This window comes from Sabethes cyaneus, chromosome 2 (genome assembly GCF_943734655.1).
Source record: "Sabethes cyaneus chromosome 2, idSabCyanKW18_F2, whole genome shotgun sequence".
Classification (NCBI taxonomy): Eukaryota; Metazoa; Arthropoda; class Insecta; order Diptera; family Culicidae; genus Sabethes; species Sabethes cyaneus.
This window is the reverse complement of record NC_071354.1, coordinates 140,064,910-140,086,835: the sequence shown is the minus strand read 5'-3', so window position 1 is coordinate 140,086,835 and position 21,926 is coordinate 140,064,910. Positions and strand designations below refer to the sequence as shown.

The window sequence follows — 21,926 nt, the reverse complement described above, 5'->3', positions numbered from 1 at the left end:
CAAAACTGCACCTGTTTGCACCGATTTTTTCAGAAATCTGAAGCAAGCGAAGTTTACAATCACATTACTTGGCAGCCATATTCGAAATTTTAAACTGGTTGTCAAAGTTTGACAATGAGATTCCCCTTTTAATGAATCTCAGACACACACACATATGCATATATAATGTAAATACATTATCTGAACATGTATGATGTTTACCACGCGCACTGCAGCGACACTGGCATTCTATATATATTGATTATACTGTCCTGCCCACCGCAGCCTACCGACTTTCGCGAGATGTACGATGGGAACCTCTTCAAGCAGGGTCTGAAGCACATCATGATTCATACGCCTCCCCCACTCTTTCCCCCACTCGCTTTCAGTTTGTGCTTCGCCGAATATTGTCCGCAGCACATTTCGCTCGAACACGGCAAGGGTGCTTAGGCCCTTGGTAAGCAGCGTCACAGTTTCAAGTCCATAACAAAATACCGGTCTGATAAGGGTTTCGTATCATTATACGTCGTTACAATTGTTTTTTTTTATTAATTACAAATAAATATTCAGAAGAATACATCATAAAATTCACAATCATAAAATCATATTCGAAATGAGTAGTTTCTAACCATTCCTCTCAATAAAATGAGTAGTTTCCACTCATTAATCTAGTTAATTAAACTGAGTAGAAACTACTCTGTTTTGACAAAATGCCCGGTTACTCAAAAATGAGTAGTTTCCACCCATTTATCCAAGTAAAAAAAACTGAGCAAAAACTACTCATTTTGGAGAAAATGTATGGCTACTCATTTTTGAGTGACAGCACCTTTACTCATTTTTGCGTACCCACGGTTTTTCCGAAACTGAGTAGTTCTTTACTCAATTTTGAGTAGCCGAGGTTGAGCGTGCATGTAAAATCTGTCCTGCTTTCAAATATTGCGACATTTGCCCCTATTGAGCTTGCTGACGTTTATCGTACGCACACATCGACGCGCGATTTGTTGTTGCTGTTGTTAGATTTTACCTCGGTCAGGACCAACCGGCCGGTCTTTGTAATTTTCAGACTTGGCAACCCTAGTCGGTTTTGATTCACTTATGATGAAATAAAAAAAACAGCGGCATGAAGTTGGAGACAGTACGCATTATTCAGCATGTGTTTGAAATTGTACAGTGGACCCCCGTTCGTTAGAACGATTGCTCATGCAAACTAACGGGGTTAGTTTTTAATTTGAACAACTGGCAACCCTAAATATGCTGGAAATTGTGTGAACTGGTCACCCTACTCTTTGTTATTGTTTTAGTGGTTTGATTCAGTTGGAAGTTGGAAGCAGCGAATATTTCATTCTCCGATCGGATTTCTATCATAATCGTTGGGAAAACGCAATGTGTTCCGAACCGTGGAACAAGCGTGAGGACCGATTTCTTTATAGCAGTACGCAAACCACCGGGTTGAAATTTGTGATTGCGAGACAGCTTTAAGCTGTAATTTTAATTCCGTTTAGTTTTACATTAGTTATTTTAATTCTAGTTTTACTTACATAAATCGGTTTTCTTCTCAGATTAGCAACAGATAGAAATCAAGTACAGTTTATGGTGCTTCTTGCACAAATCTGTTCGCATGAAAATCAATTAAGATAGGTTAAGTTTGTCACTTTTAATATTAAGTTTACTTTTTACTCACTTGAAATCAAATCAAATAATTTTAACTGTAGATAGTAGTAAGTAGAATAATAATTAGTGGTAATTTAAGTACTTTTAATTTAGCACTAAGATTTAGTTGATAAGTAATTATAAAGGTCCAAACACAATGCATACGGATTTTACTACGTTGCGGAAATTTGACAGAAAACCCATGTAAAAGCTGTCAAATTGCCGCAACGTAGTAAAATCCGTATGCATTGTGTTTGGGGCTTAAGAATTTTCGCACTGCGTCTAGCCACCGACAACGTGTTCAATCGACTTCCTCTCGTTCGATCACCATTCCTTTTTCTTCACCGGTTTGACAGTTCGGTTCAAGAGCGTAGTTTTCAGGTCGCGCATTTACCCAACGACAGTTGTATGGGTGCGGTCGCGACAGTGCGGCCAGAACCAACATCCTCCCCCCCGTAACACTGACCCTGAGGCTCAGTTTTACCTCCATCTGTTACTTCTAGGACAGCCAATTTAGCCACGGCCCGACGAACCAACCCCCTCGCAGTTTGTACAATAGCCTGACGAATCTTCCCGTCGTTTCCTCTGATGACTTCGAGAATCCGCCCGCGTTCCCAGTTGTTTCGGGTGGACTCATCCACAATTAGTACCAGATCGCCTTCAGCTACTGGTTTCACGTCTGCAAACCATTTCGTACGTTTAGTCAAAGTGGGCAGGTACTCTCGCACCCATCGTCTCCAGAAGGTATCCAGATGAAGCTGTATCTGTTCCCAGGATGTTCCTAGTGCGGCAGCGGTGTCTTTCGATTCTGCTGCTGGCTGGCGAACTCCACTTGAACTGCCCAGTAGGAAGTGGTTCGGCGTCAACGCTTCACTCTCCTCGGACGCGATGGGTAGATACGTTAGCGGACGAAAGTTCACCAGTCCTTCCGCCTCCACAACTAGGGTTGCTAGCGCCTCGTCGTCCAACTTGCTGTGACTCTTAAAGGTAACGTCCATCGCTGTTTTGATGGAGCGTACCATGCGCTCCCAGGCGCCTCCCATATGGAGAGTCCCAGGAGGGATGAATACCCACTTCGTCGTGGTACTGGTAAACGTGGCTGCTAGCTGCTCAATCTGCTCCTGTAGCAGTCGATTTGCTCCACGGAAATTGTTTCCGTTATCGGAGTAGATCGTCGCTGGTGATCCCCGACGGACAACGAAGCGGCGTATGGCCTTGACACAGGAACTGGTGCTGAGACTATGGACGACTTCCACATGGACAGCCCGCACAGTGAGGCACGTGAAGACTGCAACCCAACGTTTCACACGGCTTCTGCCAATCTTCACCAACACTGGTCCGAACAGATCTAAACCGGTGTGCGTAAACGGTCTTTCAAACGACGCAAGTCGAGCTGCTGGTAGAGGGGCCATCCGGGGAATCCTTGGTTCTGCTTTATATATCTTACACCACTGGCAGGTTTTCATGATCTGCTTCACGGCAACTCTGAGTCGCGGCACGTAGTACTGCTGGCGCACCTCATTTACCACCGTTTCCTGGTTACAGTGACGAAATTTCCTATGATAATCATCTAGCACAAGGTAGGTGTACCTATGTTTTCCGGGTAGTATAACTGGATGCTTGGTGCTATCGGCCACGTTTGGAGCAGCTACGATGCGTCCATCCATTCTCAGGATACCGAACTCATCCAGCATGGGCGACAGTCTGTACAGGCTACTCGATTTCTCGAGTTGTAACGGTTGATCTGATGAACTCTGCTGATTCCGCGTCAGAAGCACCATTTCATCTGGGAACGCCTCCCATTGCGTCAAACGTATCAGTGTCTTTTGTCCTTTTTGCAGCTCCTCCGATTTCAAATATCCTTTGTTCGGCGCTTTTCCGATTGCAGTTCGCTTACAGTTGTCGACATAGCGATGAACGTACGCGGCTGCGTTGATTGCCCTGGACAGACGAGAGAATCGATTCAAATTGAACACCATTTCTGGCACGGAAACATGATGGTGCACGTGGCACGGCCGTAGCTCTTCTTCCGTAGCCAGTGTCGTTGACTTTTGCCGAGGCCACTCGGATGGTGGATATTTCAGGAACTCCGGGCCCATGAACCAAGCGCCGGTCACATCTTGACAGGGACCTTTTCCCCACTTGGTTGCCATATCCGCTGGATTGTGTTTAGATGGCACCCATTGCCACTCGCGAACATTAGATACCGTCAGCAATTCTCCAATCCGACATGCTACAAACTGCTTGTATTTTCGATGATCCGCGCGCAGCGTACGGTTGTTGAGTCGCTCCATAGAAACCGCTGTTGAACCTTCACGTTGTGGCTCTCTTCGACAAACTGCATCAACCTAACTCCCAACACTGCAGCTCGTAGTTCTAAGCGAGGAATTGAGGATGGCTTTAAGGGGCCACTTTGGTCTTTGCCGCGACCAGGACGCTTTTACCAACTCCGTCTGAATTTGTGATTCGAAAATACGCTGCCGCGGCATAAGCAACCTCACTGGCGTCTGCGAAGATGTGCAACTGAAGGTTCTGATAATGCCGACTGGTAGCGTTCTGAAAGTAGCACCGAGGAACACGAATTTCAGCGATAGTCCGGAACAAGCTGGCCCACTCACTCCAACGTTCGAAGGCCGCCTCATCGACTTTTTCATCCCATTGGATTCCGCTGCGCCAGACATCTTGCAGCAGAATTTTCCCGTGCACCAGGAACGCACTCCATAGGCCCAGGGGGTCTAAGAATCCCATTAGGCATTTTAGAATTTGCCTTTTGGTCGGCTGCTTTCCTTCGTCAATCAACTTTTGGATGGGTTCTTGAACCGTTGTAGCTAAACACAGGACATCCTCCTCGGTCAACCATAACATCCCAAGTACGCGTTCAAACGCCTTCCTGTCCGGGCCGACATTTTTGTCGATCAACGGCTTCGTTTCACCGAGACGGCTCAAGACTTCTCCACTATTAGACAACCAGTTCCTTAACTGAAATCCTGCCTTTCCGTGAATCGACCGCATCTCCTCAGAAACGCGTACCGCCTCCTCTACACTGCTATAACTCTCCAGCGAATCATCCACATAGTGGTTTCTAATTATCCCTTCGACAGCCCGGGGATACTGTTTCTCGAATTCTGCCGCATTCTTGTTCTTGATGAACTGTGCGGACGCCGGCGAACACGTTGACCCGAAGGTTGCTACGTCCATTAGATAGACGTCTGGAGGACTTGAAGGATCCTTTCGCCAAAGAAACCGCTGTGAGTTGCGATCTTCCTTTCGAATAAGTATTTGGTGGAACATCTCTTTGATGTCCGCCGAAACTGCCACCTTGAACTGCCGAAAACGTGCCAAAACTGCCGGTAACACTGTGAGTTGATCCGGTCCCTTGAGTAGGAGCGTATTCAGGGAAATATTTCCTACCTTTGCCGCCGCGTCCCATATGAGTCGGACTTTTTCAGGTTTTCTGGGATTTATCACCGCCCCAAGCGGCAAGTACCAGATCCGATCTGCGTTTCCACTCGCCAGCTCCACTTCCGATGCCCGGTGGGCGTATCCCTTCTCATAATCCACCAGCTGAAGATGGAGGTTTTCTCGTAGCTTAGGATTCCGCTCCATCCGCTTTTCGAGACACTGCAGCCGGCGGAGGGCCATGTAATAGCTATCCGGGAACTTAATCTGGTCATACTTCCACAAGAGTCCCGTTTCGAAACGGCTTCCCACGCGAACTGTTGTCTCTTCTAGAATCCGCTGAGCACGCTTCTCTTCCTCCGATAGCAGGCTTATTGTTGTGTGAGTGGCGACGTCCTCAAGAGCAAAGTAGTCCTTTACCGTATGGTGCATATCTTCGTCACTGGTGCAGTCGCAAGAATGACAATTCAGAGATTGTATCGCGTTCCCTGCTCCCTGTCCACCATATACACACCAGCCCAGCCTTGTTTTCGCAGCAACTGGTTCACAACTTCTACCTTCTTTCACCTTCAAGGGCACAATCAAATTCACGTTATTTACACCAATGAGCAATCGCGGCACTGCATCAGTGTAGTTGGCTATTGGCAGCCCACGAAGATGCTGATATTTTCCAGATAACTCTTCATACGATACCGTTTGCTTAGGAAGGGAAAGCTCCTTAACCGTGCGCACATCATCCAGTGTATGTTTTATTTGTCCACTTGCCGGAGAGATTGATAATGACACTTGCTGCGATGAAGATTCCGTTCTGGTTACGTTACCAGTCCACATCAAGCATAGTGGCCGGTTCTCGCCGTTGACTCCCAGTTGCTCCACTAATTTCTCTTCTATCAGCGTCATTGACGACCCGTCGTCGAGGAAAGCGAAAGCATTAACAACAGCATGTGGCCCGAAGAGCGTCACCGGAATTATACGAAAGAATAAAGACTGTCCCATCTGTCGATGGGTATGGTTTTCCCCAGATGATACGTGCGGCGGATGGCTGATTGCACTGTATCTCACAGAGTGGAGTAGAGGATGATGACGGTACTGGCATCCATTCATTCCGCAGATACTCGAACGCTTACAGCTTCGCCTGCCCTGACTACACAAACAGTTCCGACACAGCTTGTTGGTTTGGATGCATCTCCATCGTTCGTCGATAGACAGCGACTTAAATGTTCTGCACTCCTGCACACGGTGTCCAGATTTCTTACAGACGTAGCACGATATATCCTTTTCACGCACCTCCTCCGTTGTATCAGAGTGTGCGTTAACTATTCCTCGAAACTTCGGCTTCGATTTTTCTCACAGTACACTCCTGCCACTTTTTCCGTCATACACTGTCACTTTACTCGCGGATATCACAACGTTTGACATAAACTCACTGAAGGTTTTAAGGTTAACTTCCGGGTAGTCGCGCAGAAAGTAACCCCATTCCATCTTCACATGAGCCGGAAGCTTCCCTACGAGTTCCATTAACAGAGAGGGATTAGACAAATGCGCGAGTTGACCTGCTGCCTCGAGGTGATCGCAAAGACATTGGACAGCCATACCGAAATCGATGAGTGTTTCTAATTTATCGACTTTCGGTGCGGGAACAGAACGAACCTTGTCCAGAAGCGCGTGTATTAGCAGCTCTGGTCTTCCATAAAGTAGATACAGGGTATCCATAACCTGAGGGACTGACTCCGGAAGAAGGAGACGACTTTGTACAGCATCATATGCGGCGCCTTTCAGGCTGCGTTGGAGACGACATAAATTTTCAGTACTGGTGTATCCACAAGCAAGTGTCGAGTTTGTAAAACTGCTTATGAATACGGGCCAGTCTGCAGGATTGCCCGAAAACTGTGGCAGATCCCGCGGCATAACCTGTCGCGCGGCTAGTTGCGAGGGGGTGGGGATATATTCGGAGAACGCCGGAGGCTCAATTGGTACCGGCCGTTTTCCGGAATTCAAAATGTAATTTGGTCGTGGCTTAGGTTGGAAAAGATTTCCAAATTGGCTAATCAGATGTTTGAGGTTTGCATTCTCATCGCTCGGTTGAGCGGGATTAACATTTATTAATGATTGGTTCGGCTTACCTTGCACTTTTGGTACGGGGGGTCTAGGGATGGTTCTACCTTCTACATTCCTTTTCACCAGCGTTGAACAGTCCTGCTGCACCTTGGGAACCGCTCCTTTGCTGGGACCTGCAGCATGTCCTTCCAACGGTCGTGTTTGCTTCGTCGTCAGGTTCGAAGTCTGCTTTACTATCGGTCGCTGCAACAGGGTGGAAGGCATTTTGTTGACCAACGCCTTTGGTCCTAAAGAATGCCGCACTTGCGATGGTATAGCTGGATGCTTTAGTGGACTCCCAGATGCTCGAACGTGGGCAACGGCAACATCGTTTTGGCCGAGCGGTGCGGGGAGCAGCGTCGAGGGGGCGGCATCACTGTCCTCAACAGGACCCGTTGCGCCTTCTCCTTGACCTGCATTCTCGTTGATCCACTTCCTAACCTTGTCGATGTCAGCACGTTTGCTGGTTCGCGTCCGACCACTGGCGTTCTCCTCTGCCGCATCCAGTTCGGCCTCCATCAGCTTGTACTTATCGTCGATGTACTTTCGTTCCAGTTCGTGCTGCTCTTTCAGCTTCTGGTGTTGCAGCGCTAGCCGTGCCGAACCTGCTTTCGATGACGTGGTGTGTACCGATACGATATCTTGTGCACACGACCTACAACTCCACGGTCGATCGGCAATCGAGGGCGCAACGCCGGCACAAGAATGGTGCCACCATGAATCACATGTGTCACACTGCACAAAATCGTCCACGTGGTCTGGGCGATTACAATTCACGCAATTCGCCATCTCTTCGTTGTTGACGGGCGTATTTGGCGTGTCGTTTTCAACGGCGGGACCCTCCATGGTCGGTCGATCGATTTATCTTAAAGAATTGTTCCGAACCGTGGAACAAGCGTGAGGACCGATTTCTTTATAGCAGTACGCAAACCACCGGGTTGAAATTTGTGATTGCGAGACAGCTTTAAGCTGTAATTTTAATTCCGTTTAGTTTTACATTAGTTATTTTAATTCTAGTTTTACTTACATAAATCGGTTTTCTTCTCAGATTAGCAACAAATAGAAATCAAGTACAGTTTATGGTGCTTCTTGCACAAATCTGTTCGCATGAAAATCAATTAAGATAGGTTAAGTTTGTCACTTTTAATATTAAGTTTACTTTTTACTCACTTGAAATCAAATCAAATAATTTTAACTGTAGATAGTAGTAAGTAGAATAATAATTAGTGGTAATTTAAGTACTTTTAATTTAGCACTAAGATTTAGTTGATAAGTAATTATAAGAATTTTCGCACTGCGTCTAGCCACCGACAACGTGTTCAATCGACTTCCTCTCGTTCGATCACCACACCATTCCTTTTTCTTCACCGGTTTGACAGTTCGGTTCAAGAGCGTAGTTTTCAGGTCGCGCATTTACCCAACGACAGTTGTATGGGTGCGGTCGCGACAGTGCGGCCAGAACCAACACAATGTGAAACAGATTAAACCCGCTAGATTAATACAAACAAATCGCGTTTATGCGCATTGTCTGCATAAGCATTTTAAGCAAATGATGTCATGTTGAGAATGACATTTGAACCATTTTTAATTTGCACGTCGTGCAAAACAACGGGGTGCAAATTAAAAAGTGATTAAAAACGGTCAAACGAACGGGGGTCCACGGTATATCAAAATCTGCTGCAAATTGTGCAGCTCGTTATCGACAGTTGTTGTAAGCACCCGCAACCTTGCAGCACAGACAAACAGACATAACTCTTGGAAGAAAAATCAACAAAATTATCGTACCTCACATTTAGCCTGAACACTAGCACCATCTATGATCAACATTCCCAAATACCAAATAGCAATATGGGTGTCCCTCGAAGTAGCAAGTATTTTTTATGGGGAATTCCCCTTCTTTCGTCAAAAAGCGCCACTTTGACCAAAACGGAGACATTCCCAACTAAGCCCAAATTTGAAATGACGGTTTTATCGGTACGATGAATGGAAAACGAGTGTTATGTCTGTTTGTCTGTGCTTGCAGTTTGTTCGCATCGATTCGGAACTCAACTCAATTCGAACGGATTTGTAAAACGATACCGCCGGACCCGCTTACCGTTCAGATAATCAACAGCTACATTTGCAGCTGACTGCGCAGTATTTCCACAGAGAACAGACATCCATTCAGGAACAAATTGTTCGGGAATTCTTGGATAAAATTTCAAATTAAAGTCACCTAATATGCTAGCGTCATCACCACTATAGTTTCCCAACTAAATGATTTTTTTGATTTGCACACTGACAACCATTGGCTCCTCTGGCGCTAGTATATATGGACTGTAAGCGTTATGCTAGCGCCAGAAGCTAGCTGTTGTGAGTTTAGTGTAGAATTTTATGCGCCTTTAGCGACATCATCACTATAGTTTCCCAACTAATTTGACATAAGTTTTATCCAAGTGAGGATCTTTTACTTGGATGTCTGTTCTCTGTGGTATTTCCGCATCATTTTTTGCAAAAAGAATCTTCAAGTGTGTTTAATCTATCAACGTTGTCTGATTATATTATTGATCTGCACAAGTTAAATGTAAACAAGTTTGACATTTGCAGCACAGTACTGTCGTATCCGAATCCAAAACACATCCTTGGTTCTCGAAAATAGCACACAGAATGACTTCGCTCGTTATTCTCGCGTTCCTCGACCTTACGGGAAACGTTGTCCCACTCAATAGGATTATATACATGGCTGCCAGAAACAATATCGACTCAAAGTTTGGGAAGTGCTAACATTTTGAAAGTGACATTATTGTTTTATATTTAAGTTCATAACTAAGCTAGCTATGATTACTCTTGATTTGATCATAAACATTTGCTTACATTCAACCATGTCATTGCTATTCACTACATCTGCCCTCTACTGTACTCCCTTTAGTTTATTAATTAATTGTTAACAGTATCAGAAAAATCAGAGGGGTTGTGTACAAGACACGACCGCATATATAGGTGACGCAGGACTACGTAAGTGTCTTTGTAGTGATAGTAGCATGTATTCATGCTTGTAATCATTCGATTCTTCATGTATACATGCTATATGCAACATATATACATGCTACATGCGTTGTATGTAACATTTATCAAAGTAGTAACATTGCATACGTTCAATTCTCAAAAGATTGTACATTTGAAAACAATTTAACAAAATCAAGAACACAAACTATTGCTTTCCTGCTACCTTACTGAAATTAAAGATTGTTTTTATTATCCATGGTTTCCCACGTTGCCACGACGTTACCAATTCAATCCTATTTTATCAACAGCACATCTTTTCACTACACTTCTAATGAAACGGCAAGCTTTCGTATTCATACAGAGCCGTATTATAACCGAACAGTACAGCTGTAGCACATTTTTCCAACACAGATATCAAGTTCGCCGAGGTTTAATCGTCTCGCAGTAAAGAATTTGCGATCTGTTGGGACAATGAACTTGTGTCATTTTTTCTGGCACACTTCCCTAACACAGACATCAAATTGGACTAGGTTTAATCGCGTTCGTAAGAAATCTGTTAGCACGAGGGGGCTTTGTTACTCTCTCTGGCGTACTTCCCAAACAAGGACATCAAAATGATCTAGGTTGAACCACGGTGTTAAGAAATCTTGTTGAAATAAGGAAACTTGGTCACTTGTTTTGGCTTACTTCCCAAGCACAGATATCAAATTGGTATAGGTTTAGATCATCGTAAAGAATCTTCCAACCAATCACCAAGCAAGAATTCTGGTAAAACATAGGTTTATTATTTTCAATTTTTCAATAGTTCAACATCAAGAATCCATACTTTTCTTCATTTGGGTCAATTCTTAGAAGATTTTCCGGTCGATTGATGTAAGAATATTGAAAATCGATCGGAAAACCGCTGAGCTATTAGCGCTCAAAACCTTTCATTTTTCGTGACGCTCGCATTTTTCGATTTTTTGGAATGACACCCTATCTCAAAACTTGCCGTAAGACGTAGTCCTACGTCAAAAAAAAGACATTCTATTAATTACCAACATCCTCCGTCATAATGCCGCAAATCAATTTACATTTGGAGGGTTTTATTTTCAACACTCTAGAGCCACCACTTGGCCACCACTAGAGCCGTTACGAAACTTGCCCTTTTTATAATTAGTGGTTTCCTCGTGGACGACTAGATTAACGCCAGAGTCTCGTCTGTTCGTTGTTAAAGCTAACGAATAGAGCTTTCTGATAGTTCACACAGACACTCACCCTAACGAACATGAAATAGACGTATATACCGTGGAACAGCTGGATGCAAGGAAATGTGAACAAAACCGAAACACATTCCGAAAATAACGAGTTAGTTGTGTTCCGATTTAGAAATTTAATCAGGAAACTTGGTGACAAATGTATGCAGCTTCTTTGTTTAATGGCTCCTGTTGGCCTCAGTTTCAACCATGGCTCTATTCTCACAGTAACTTCATTTAAATTATTCAGCTGAGAACACAGTTTGCGATTCTGAGACTGATCTACGTGACTCCAGTCACCTGGGTCCTGTCCAGCGATCGGTCCTCCATGGTATCTGGAAGTGCGCACTTCCCAAATTTTGGACCAAACGGTGCAGAGGATCACTTTGACACAACTGCCAGTAGACAAAGAACAGTCTCAATGTCGATTGTCGATCAAATAGGCTGCAAAACACAGCTCTGAGATCCAGGACCCACCTCCAAACATTCAGACCGTACCGATACCACCACAGCAACGCAAATACTAACATCCTCATAACACGTTCAGCAGATAAAGACAGCCATATCGAGATGAACCCATGTAAACGGTGTTACATATCGGCGAACAAGCAGAAGGTTCAATGAGTGTACCAGAAGTACATCAAGTTTCTGTGCTCGAGGCGTTGAAAAATCGAACGTCCCAAATTTTCAAAACATCTGTATACCAGAATAAAGGCCTAGTTCACGTGATAAACCTGCTAGCTTTACAATCGCGAACCCAACTTTCACTGTTCACCCTGAATGCCTCAAACTGATTCACAAGTAGGCACCCCACTCAAACGGAACTGCAGGAATGTCCTTTTTTTTAAGACTAACACCTGCGGTCATATTCAGGCATAATGTTTAAGATTACCAAGCTGCTGCGATGGACTGCGTAGAATCTGTGCTTTACACTAAGATAAAAATAAAGCAATTTATGCAAATATAACAATATACATATAATTTAAATAATACCGAAAGCGCTCTTTGATTTCAATAACAATTAACTCAGAATTGTGCGCTACCAAACTAGCAAACTAAAGAATGGCCCTACACTGAACAACGCGAGGAGAAACGACTCTCAGTAGAGCTACAATGCTGGCACATCAAATCAAGTAGTTCATTCTTGCTGCTTGAACAATTGCATTTTAAGGTCTGTGCTTGTACAGACAACCTCTTGCGAACCGTGACAACGCTGACACTGTGTCCATAAGTGACAGGTGTTCCTGAAGATCCGTCCAAATGAACTAAGCTCCATTTAGCTTAAACTGAAACGTCATTGTCCACAAAGCACCTGACACCTGACACTCGTAAGGAAGCATCTCTTCCTCTTGAAGACAATTAGGCAAGAATCTTAAATATTCCCACCCCATCGACAGACAACCATGCTTTTGCTGCCAACATCACTGCGTGAGCGAAAATGAAATAGTATTTCATCACTTCGTTTCACTCGACTGCCAGCAGCTTGATTTGGGCCCGCTGTCAAATTTTGAGCCCAGGACCTGCTGTCGCTGACGTTCACTGCAGCTCGATATAGAGATGTCGATGGGGTGAATATTCCCTTTGAAAGTTGCCAAGGCTCTGACACACGATGCGACTATACCGGCCTTTGCCGTTGTAAACACTATCCATTCAGGACCACCGTGTCATATCACTCATATTATTTGTCTTGTTTCTATTAATGAATTAAAATCAAGGCAGTTATTCTTTTGCATTTTGCAACACTAAGACTGTTTCGTTACTATTAACTGACATTAACTTTATTTATTGAAACCGCTTCGGTCAATTTTAGCTGTAACCGCTCTGTTAAACTTTTATTTATTTTTTTCATGCTGAGACCCCTCCGCTCAACTGTTTACTACTTTTATTTTTTTTTCATGCTGAGACCGCTCCGCTCAACTTTTTATTATTATTATTGCTGAGACCGCACCGCTCAACTCTTTCATTTTTTTTTTGTTTCGCTGAGATCGTACCGCTCAACGTTTATTTTATTTTTTTTATGCTGAGACCGCACCGCTCACCTTTTTTTTATTATTATTGCTGAGACCGCACCGCTCAACTCATTCATTTTTTTTTTGTTTCGCTGAGATCGTACCGCTCAACGTTTTTTTTTTCACTGTTGCTGAGACCGCTTCGCTCATGCAACTCATAATTGACTTTAATTAGGAACGCTTCGCCCACAAAATTCAACTTTATTCTTAAAAAAAACTACAATTCACTCGATTCAATATTTGATTTTCACTTCACTTACCTACCTACTGCGCCATGTCGTATCCGAATCCAAAACACATCCTTGGTTCTCGAAAATAGCACACAGAATGACTTCGCTCGTTATTCTCGCGTTCCTCGACCTTACGGGAAACGTTGTCCCACTCAATAGGATTATATACATGGCTGCCAGAAACAATATCGACTCAAAGTTTGGGAAGTGCTAACATTTTGAAAGTGACATTATTGTTTTATATTTAAGTTCATAACTAAGCTAGCTATGATTACTCTTGATTTGATCATAAACATTTGCTTACATTCAACCATGTCATTGCTATTCACTACAAGTACATAGCAAAACAGAACATAACCTGTAAGTATCCAGTGATGCCAGCGCCAATACTTGTCTAGAGACTATTAGCGAATTCATTTAACCTGGGTTCGTGCCAGAGATGCCAGAAGTGAAGACATGTCTTCATTTTGAAGACATTTTTGTTACAAAAAAGTGAAATGTCTTCGCTTGAAGACCTGTGAAGACATGTCTTCACCATGCAATTTAAATGGGCGGAAAGCCGAAGGAAGACAAATGAAGACATTTTTTCTTGATTCGTGAAGACTTTTCAAAAAATCACCTGGCATCCCTGGTTCGTGCTAACTCGAATCCGAAATTTATGAACGATACGGGCAGTTTGACAGATCGACCCGTAAACCGTAATGCTAGACAGTTTTAACCTGCGCTTCAAACTGAATGCTGTCAGTTTAACCGAGATGCAACCTCGGTTAATTTATGAACGCTTTGACAGCACTCCGTTTAAAACTGAGTGCTAATCGACCTGAGCCAGGTTAATTTATGAATTCGCTATATGAAGATAGAACTAACAGAAGGGCGAATGTCGCATGCGTGAACAAACCGAGTGAGAGTTGATTTTTCTATGCTGGCCCAGCAAAAAATAACTCTCACTCGTTTTGTTTACATTTGCGACATTCGCCCTTTTGTTAATTCCATCTAGATATGAGGTCTGTTGTTTTTGTTGCATCGAGTGCGAGCTTTTAACCAAGTACACGGAGAAAAATGTATGGCAAAAACAACCATATTTTAGGTTGCTTCAACCAGCTTTTCACATTGAAATTTGCGTAAATATATACTTGATTACTTTGACAAACCGCGATGCTTGAAATTAACTAAAATATTAGGTTGTTTTTGCTTTAGGAATTAACTTCAATTCAACAAATATTTGCTTGAAATAACCAGAATCTTGGTTGTTTGGTTTTGACAGTTGATATCTTTTAGGTAATATCAACCAAACTTTATAGTTTGATCTAAACAAATTTTAGTTTAAAACAAACTGATTAAATCTGTCAAGTCAAACATTGAAACGTTTGAAACAAACTAATATTATTTTTTGAAATAAACCTGAAATGAACGTTAAATGTAACCAAAAATGTTGTTTGCAACAACCAAGAAATTTATTGAAACAATTTTTGCGGTTTTAAACATACATACGCATTGCCGTTGCAGTTCAAAACCGAGTCTACCATTCGCCCAGATAACACAAAATCGTAATAGAAAGTTTACATTAAATCGTTTTCATGTCAATTTCATATTGGAGTTGTATAATGATTAGAGTATGTCAAATCGAAGTAAACAATAAGTTGCTTTGCAGTCATGCGTGTCTTCATATACAATTCATGACTGTGAATTATAAAGCAGGATAGACAATTGCAATATTTGATTATATCTATGTCATATATCTAGGAGTATTTAGTCGCGTGTTATAAAAACTACGCAAAATAGAATTACAGTACCGCCCCGCTAATCCGACAAATTTATAGCCGGATTAGCGAATTTTGACTTGATAATCCGACAGTCAAACTGACGTCAGTGTGAGTTTGAAATGTGGTTTTGTTTACATCCATACGTAAACAACTCCGGAAATTTTTGAAAATATTTGTAAGTACGCAATAAATATGTTTTATACGCGGTAATACTCAATTTCGTCAACAAAATACTTTGAAATTCTTAGTTAGTGTCGAAATAAGCGCAAGCATATCAGCCTATTGAGAATAGCAATGAAAATACTATAGCCATGGCAAAAGTGAACGTAGTTAGAAGCAGCACCGTGTACCATTTCCATTTAGTTAGAAAGAGTGCCATTTTGACTTTAACGGAGAAGCCAAACGAAGGTAGTGTTCGATTGAAAGAAGTCAAGTACAATACGTTTTAATTCGGAATTTTCCGGATTAGCGAGATCCGGACTATTGAGTCGTCGGATTATTGGGTGTCGGATTAGCGGGGGGATACTGTACAAATAGTTGTCAAAATTTTCGCACGTATATCGCCTCCACTTTGGTACATATATGCTCTTATATGGCGTAAAATATAACTTTTTCGTTCAGATATGATTTCGTATATCTCAGTTGCAATCGAGATATATAAACCAAATGGTTTACTGGGCGGTTTTATTGTTGTTCTGTACGTCGCAAGTTGTGTGCTATATCACTGTGCGATTACAGCTTACCGCTTTCGACTTAATTGCGACACACAGAACAAGAATAAAATCGATTATCGCAGGTCGATTACTACGGTGTTCAACTGCATCAGCAATATCTTATTCGGAATACGAGACAATTTCATGAAAATAAAAAGTTATAAGTTATCACTAGTTTTAAATTTATGTCAGCTACTGTCGCTGATGACCCAAATCGACTGCTTCGGCTTTCGGTCCACCTTGAAATCATTCGGGTACGCCAGCTTGTACGAGTTCTTCTCACCAGCCAGATTGTTACGATTTCGCCAGATCCCATCAATTAACGCCGCTCTGCTGGACCAAAGAGATAAACTGAAACTGAATTGTTGTTTTTGCCACCTCGAAAGTAGACGAATGACCACCCTTGTCTTGGCTTCCGATCAGTTTAAATGTTTTACCAGGCCAAAATCTCGCAAGATTCTTTTTCTAGTACCGGCACTGGGACTTCGAACGCCGTAAAACTAGACATTGGATGATAAAAAAAAACATACGATAACCATCAAGATGAACTGGCGAAAGGGAAATCCGAAATATTCCATCCGATCAATGGAAGTTCAAGTCCAAATAGTTCAATTGCTGACGAAAGGATTTTGAATTTGTATGAATAGTTGCTAATATTCTGGCTTTTGAACTCACACAAACTAAAAACGATGATGCAGAAACGCGACACGTCGGCCACGTATGCAAAAGCATCGTTACACTGACCATCCTGGATGTCCACCACCATATTCATATCCAACGAGTCCTGCCTGACTTGATCCGGTAGCAGAACGTACGTCAACAGCGCCTTGTCGGTGTGGAGGTCGAAGGTCAAGCACTTTGAGAGTACAAATTTGATGCAGAATTGTTAGTGGGTCGATAACTCCGGCGTCCAGAACCCACAGTGGATCGCATTTATCGTCGTCAATTCGATACAATGAAACCAACTTGCTACAGTCCGGATTCCCAGAATCCGATTGTGGGGTGGTGTAGAAGCTCCAGTCCGGATGCGGACTACAGGGAGTGCTGGGGTTTTTTTTATCGGTGACGGCATATAGGATAAAGTCGCAGGAACACCAGGATTCCAGCGGGGAGTAGTGATGAAGACGTGATTGATATATCGTTCCATGACGGAATATACATCCATCTGCATGACACCGAAAAGTCCTATGGCAAATCATGTAAGAAAACGTGAGAAAATGGAATGAATAATCTTTAATGAATGTTACTTATTTCGGAACCTACCTCCGCGTATTCATACATGACCCAGGACAAACCATATTTCCCACAAGAGGTTTATTGTTTCAGATTTCAGTTTTCCTCTTGTGATGTGACGACGAACAGACCGCGAAAACGCGAGCGACGCGACGACCTACACGGCAAAAAATAATGACATCATCGCAACTTAAATTTTGGTTGGAATAAACATGCTTATGGTTGAAAATAAATAAGCTTTTAGTTTGGATCAACTGATATTTAATTTGTAACAATGCGAGTTAATCAAGTTGAAATAATGTGTAAAAGTCGTTACTTTCAACTAGATTTGTGGATTTAATGCAAACAAATTTCGATGTTAACGTAATCAAAACTTTAGTTTGGCTCCAACCAAATTTATGGTTGTTTTAAACTAGCCACATTTGTAAACGCAAACTAAGAACACGTTTGTTTTGAACTATTTTTAAGGTTGGTATTTGCGTAACCATAAATTTAGTTTATTTATGCCAACGGTTTAGGTTGATTTAAACTAACACCTCAATTTGAATTCAGGTAACATTAACTGTATTTTGCAACCTAAATTTTGGTTGAAATAAACAAGATTATGGTTGAAAAAAGCAAACTTTTAGTTTGGATCAACTGATACTTAATTTGAAACAATGCGAGTTAATAAAGTTGAAATAATGTGGAAAAGTCGTTTCTTTCAACTAGATTAGTGAATTTAATTTAAACAAATTCCGATGTTAACGTAATCAAAAATTTAGTTTGGGCTTCAACCAAATTTATGGTTGTTTTAAACTAGCCACATTTTTCTCCGTGTAATAACAATAATTTTACTTTATTTAGAGTAAAACTGAATTAATGTGTAAGTCATCAAACTGTCAGTCTTCCGCTTCTCTCTTCTCATCTTCTCTAAACGCACCACGCACTAAACACACCTCGACTTTGACATATAATTGCTTTTAGCTTCTCTTTCTCTTCTGCTTTTGCTTTTACGTAGGCATTAGCTGCGTGTCTTCAACTTTTCGCTGTTGAAATAAAAAATCCGGTAAAGTCTTTAAATTTGCGTTTCAAAATGTACTCTAACGAAGATTACGTTGAAGGGGTAAGTATTATTGAAATAATATGATCATTTGCTGTAGTAGCTGTGATTAAATGCAACGCTTAGGATTATACTTCAACATAACCTAATATTTTAGGGATACGATGACTACGGTTACGATATGGAACCTTTAGACGATGGAATCTACGACCGTTCATATTATCCAATGCATGAGGACGTCAAAAAGTTCCTGATGTATTTTTGCAGTGTAATCAAAGGAGGTGTAGTGTATGAGATTCAGAATTTATACGAAAACACTTTCCCTAAGTTGAGCGAGCAACATTTTGAGAAAAAAGCTTGGCCCAGCGAGAAAGAGGTAGCTCTACTAGTGGAGAACGATAATTTGTTTATGATCCTGTACAGAGAATTATATTATCGGCACTTGCATGCTAGAATTCAAGGCGGACCATCACTGGAGCAGCGTTTAAATTCGTTTTACAATTATTGTAGTTTCTTCAATACTATTCTCCCGTCTATGGAACCAGTCCAATTAGAGTTACCCGATATTTGGCTGTGGGAGCTTATTGATGAATTTGTCTATCAGTTCCAAAACTTTGCGCAATATCGTGCCAGGTTGACTGATAAGACTGAGGAAGAGATGGACACTTTGCTAAACAACAACAGCAAAGTTTGGAATATTCTCTGTATCTTGAATGTACTTCATTCATTGGTATCGATGTCAAAGATTAAAGATCAGTTGGAGGCTGCTGCAGCAGGTCGTGATCCCGAAGAAGTTGCTGGTGAATTCGGACGCCATTCATTTTACAAAATGCTTGGGTATTTCAGTTTAGTTGGATTGTTACGTGTTCACTCACTGCTGGGTGATTACCATCAAGCTATCAAAGTGCTTGAACCGATTGAGATCCATAAGAAGAGTCAATATTCACATATTCCGGCCTGTCAAATTTCTACTTCCTACTATGTCGGATTTGCTTACATGATGATGCGTCGTTATTCGGATGCCATTCGTACGTTCTCCTCAATTCTGCTGTACATTCAACGCACTAAACAACTATATAGTGCACGCTCTTATCAAAACGATCAAATCAACAAACAAACAGACCAGATGTACCATTTGTTAGCTATTTGCTTAGTATTACATCCGCAATGTATCGACGAATCAATTCAGCAGGTGCTTCGTGAAAAAAATTACCACGATAATATGTACAAAATGCAATGCGGTGATTTAGATACTTTCCGCAACTTTTTTGTTTTTGCTTGCCCTAAATTTGTATCACCTGTTCCGCCGCCACCAGATGCGCCTATTGAAGATTATGTGAAGGAAGCATTGGAGCACCAGACCAATGTGTTTATGGACGAAGTTCGTCAGCAACAAGAATTGCCTACTATACGGTCTTATTTGAAGTTGTACACCACTCTGCCGTTATTGAAATTAGCTTCTTTCATGGATCACATTCCACAAGATGAAATTGGAGAACAGAAAATCGAAAATCTATTGACCCATTTGCTGTGCTTCAAGCATAAGATGAAGAATATTGTTTGGACCAAGGGCTCTAGCGGATTGGAAGGCAAATTTCAGTCAGGGTCAGAGTTGGACTTCTTTATCGACAAAGATATGATTCACATTGCTGATACAAAAGTTTCGCATCGTTATGGTGATTTCTTCATTAGAAAAATTATGAAATTTGAAGACTTGAACCGTCGTCTTCATAATTTGAAAGGTTAATTTGCTATTCATTGGGTAGCTGGGCAACATAAGGCATGTTTAACTATAAAACTATTGTCGTCAATGCACTTATAGAGGTAAACGCTACTGTAACTAACAATATTAATTGAATAAATACTTTGGTTTCCTGTGGGAATGCTTTTTTATTGCCGGGAGTGGATATCTCATTCATTTAGAAAATTAGAAAAAGTATAGCTTATATGCAGGGTTGGCTCCGCACGATCAGTTTGGTTCAAAACATTCATTTAATAGTACCGTCTCAGCTAAGCAAACTTTTAAAAAGTTATAAATGGGGCTTTTATAGAGCTAGTTATTATCTACAATATTGCCTAACAAAGCTAGGCTGTCACCGCTATTCTATATTTCGAACGGATTGGTTTTTCGAACGAAAATTCCGCCAGCAAAATCAAATGTATATCTTGTATTTATGGTGCTATATGGCTGGTACCCCGTTAGTAACCAAATGAACTATCACTTGGCTAGCAACGGGGTAGCAGTAGAAGCTTTTTTTTTGGCACCGTTACTACAAAAGATGCAGCTTAACTTTATTCAGGAAAATTGTATATAATAACTTGCTCTACGATTGTCCAATACACAACTTTTTTAAATTTTGCTTGGTAAGTAACTGTGGGAAAACACTGATATCCGAATGTTTTGCGGCGTACGCGCATCATTAGGAGCAAGGCACTGTAAACGCTTTATAGATGATTTAAAGCCAGAATCAGTTTTATTTAGGTGCAAGCATTTTGCTAGGTTTACTTTTAGTTCAGTCAGAATGATCGATAGTGAGTAAAGACTGACATAAAGACAATTGAGCAGCCTGAAGGCTGCGGATGTTTTCGATGTACATATTTTCGAACTGCAACAGTTAAATTCAATGACCCGTATTATCCCCACATCTCTATCCCTGGCACAAACGTCATTCCCATATACATTTCTCTGTAAATCGTTTGAGATTGCCGAGATTATCCCATTCCATAAATTACAAATTATTATTCCAGTAAAAACAGCAGCTGAATTGGAGGAGCAATGGCTGTTTACTGGTTGGGTTAAAGCGATTAAAGCTGCATAAAGTAAGCACTACAATGGTATTTGAACAAGCGAAGCTATTTACTTTAAGTTCTGCAAATCAGGTTTCTCCCAAAAGCTGATAAAGAAGCTTAATAACGGGTTTTTGTGCCAAATAGCCCACTTCTAAACAACCATAAACATCAAGCTACTTTACAGTTCCTTAAAGGTGTCAAAGCGGTTTTAAACCAGTAAGAATTTTTATTACTACTACAACACTATGGTAGTGTTAATTGGTAAGAATTAGTGATGATTTTCCTCCTAAGGTGCGGAGAACAGAGGGTAGGCCCAAAATGCCCAAAATAGAAACAGGCTGAAGAACTAGTGCCGTCGATGTCTCATGGCAAAATAAGCAAGCATTGACGCCATCCTATACATAAAATTTTTAAACATAAAAGTATTATTGGCTGGATTGGATTAAGCGACTGTAAAAGCGTTGCAAAATTATTTCACATTCTAAAAATAGCTATTAAACTTCATTGCAGTTTCTATAGAAACTCTATAGAGCAGCCATTAACAATCTCAAAGCATGATGAAATAGCCAGTTTAAACGATTAAGGGCTGAAAAGAGATTATCATTTCTAAAACAGACAAGACAAAGGTTGAATAATATCAGCTATAAAAGCGTTTGATCAACCTGAAATTATTACTTGGGTGGTAGTACTTTGGGACTGCTCAATTTTTTTTTAACTTTTAACATTATCGTGTATGCACCTGTATTCGCATTCATTAAGCAATACGTCGTAGACGAACAACAAGCGGTCCACGACAACCAA

General features: G+C 41.6%; 2 protein-coding genes across 2 annotated transcripts; one reads left to right on the top strand and one right to left on the bottom strand.

The window, feature by feature from the left end:
- Positions 1-2,006: 2,006 nt before the first annotated feature.
- LOC128736080 (uncharacterized) lies at positions 2,007-3,923 on the bottom strand. The gene has a single exon (XM_053830563.1). It carries the CDS (start codon positions 3,921-3,923, stop codon positions 2,007-2,009), a length of 1,917 nt encoding a protein of 638 aa, XP_053686538.1.
- A 14,343-nt stretch (positions 3,924-18,266) lies between these two features.
- LOC128738013 (eukaryotic translation initiation factor 3 subunit L) lies at positions 18,267-20,210 on the top strand. The gene is made up of 2 exons (XM_053832812.1): positions 18,267-18,398; positions 18,493-20,210. The coding sequence occupies exons 1-2, from the start codon at positions 18,369-18,371 to the stop codon at positions 20,080-20,082; spliced, it is 1,620 nt and encodes a 539-aa protein (XP_053688787.1). The 5' UTR covers positions 18,267-18,368; the 3' UTR covers positions 20,083-20,210.
- Positions 20,211-21,926: the final 1,716 nt, after the last annotated feature.

Bases quoted from the DNA above. Each gene is read 5' to 3' on its own strand.
- LOC128736080 (XM_053830563.1), bottom strand. From the start codon at position 3,923: ATGGAGCGACTCAACAACCGTACGCTGCGCGCGGATCATCGAAAATAC.
- LOC128738013 (XM_053832812.1), top strand. From the start codon at position 18,369: ATGTACTCTAACGAAGATTACGTTGAAGGG. The intron at 18,399-18,492 runs GTAAGTATTATT...CTAATATTTTAG, and splicing joins ACGAAGATTACGTTGAAGGG to GGATACGATGACTACGGTTA.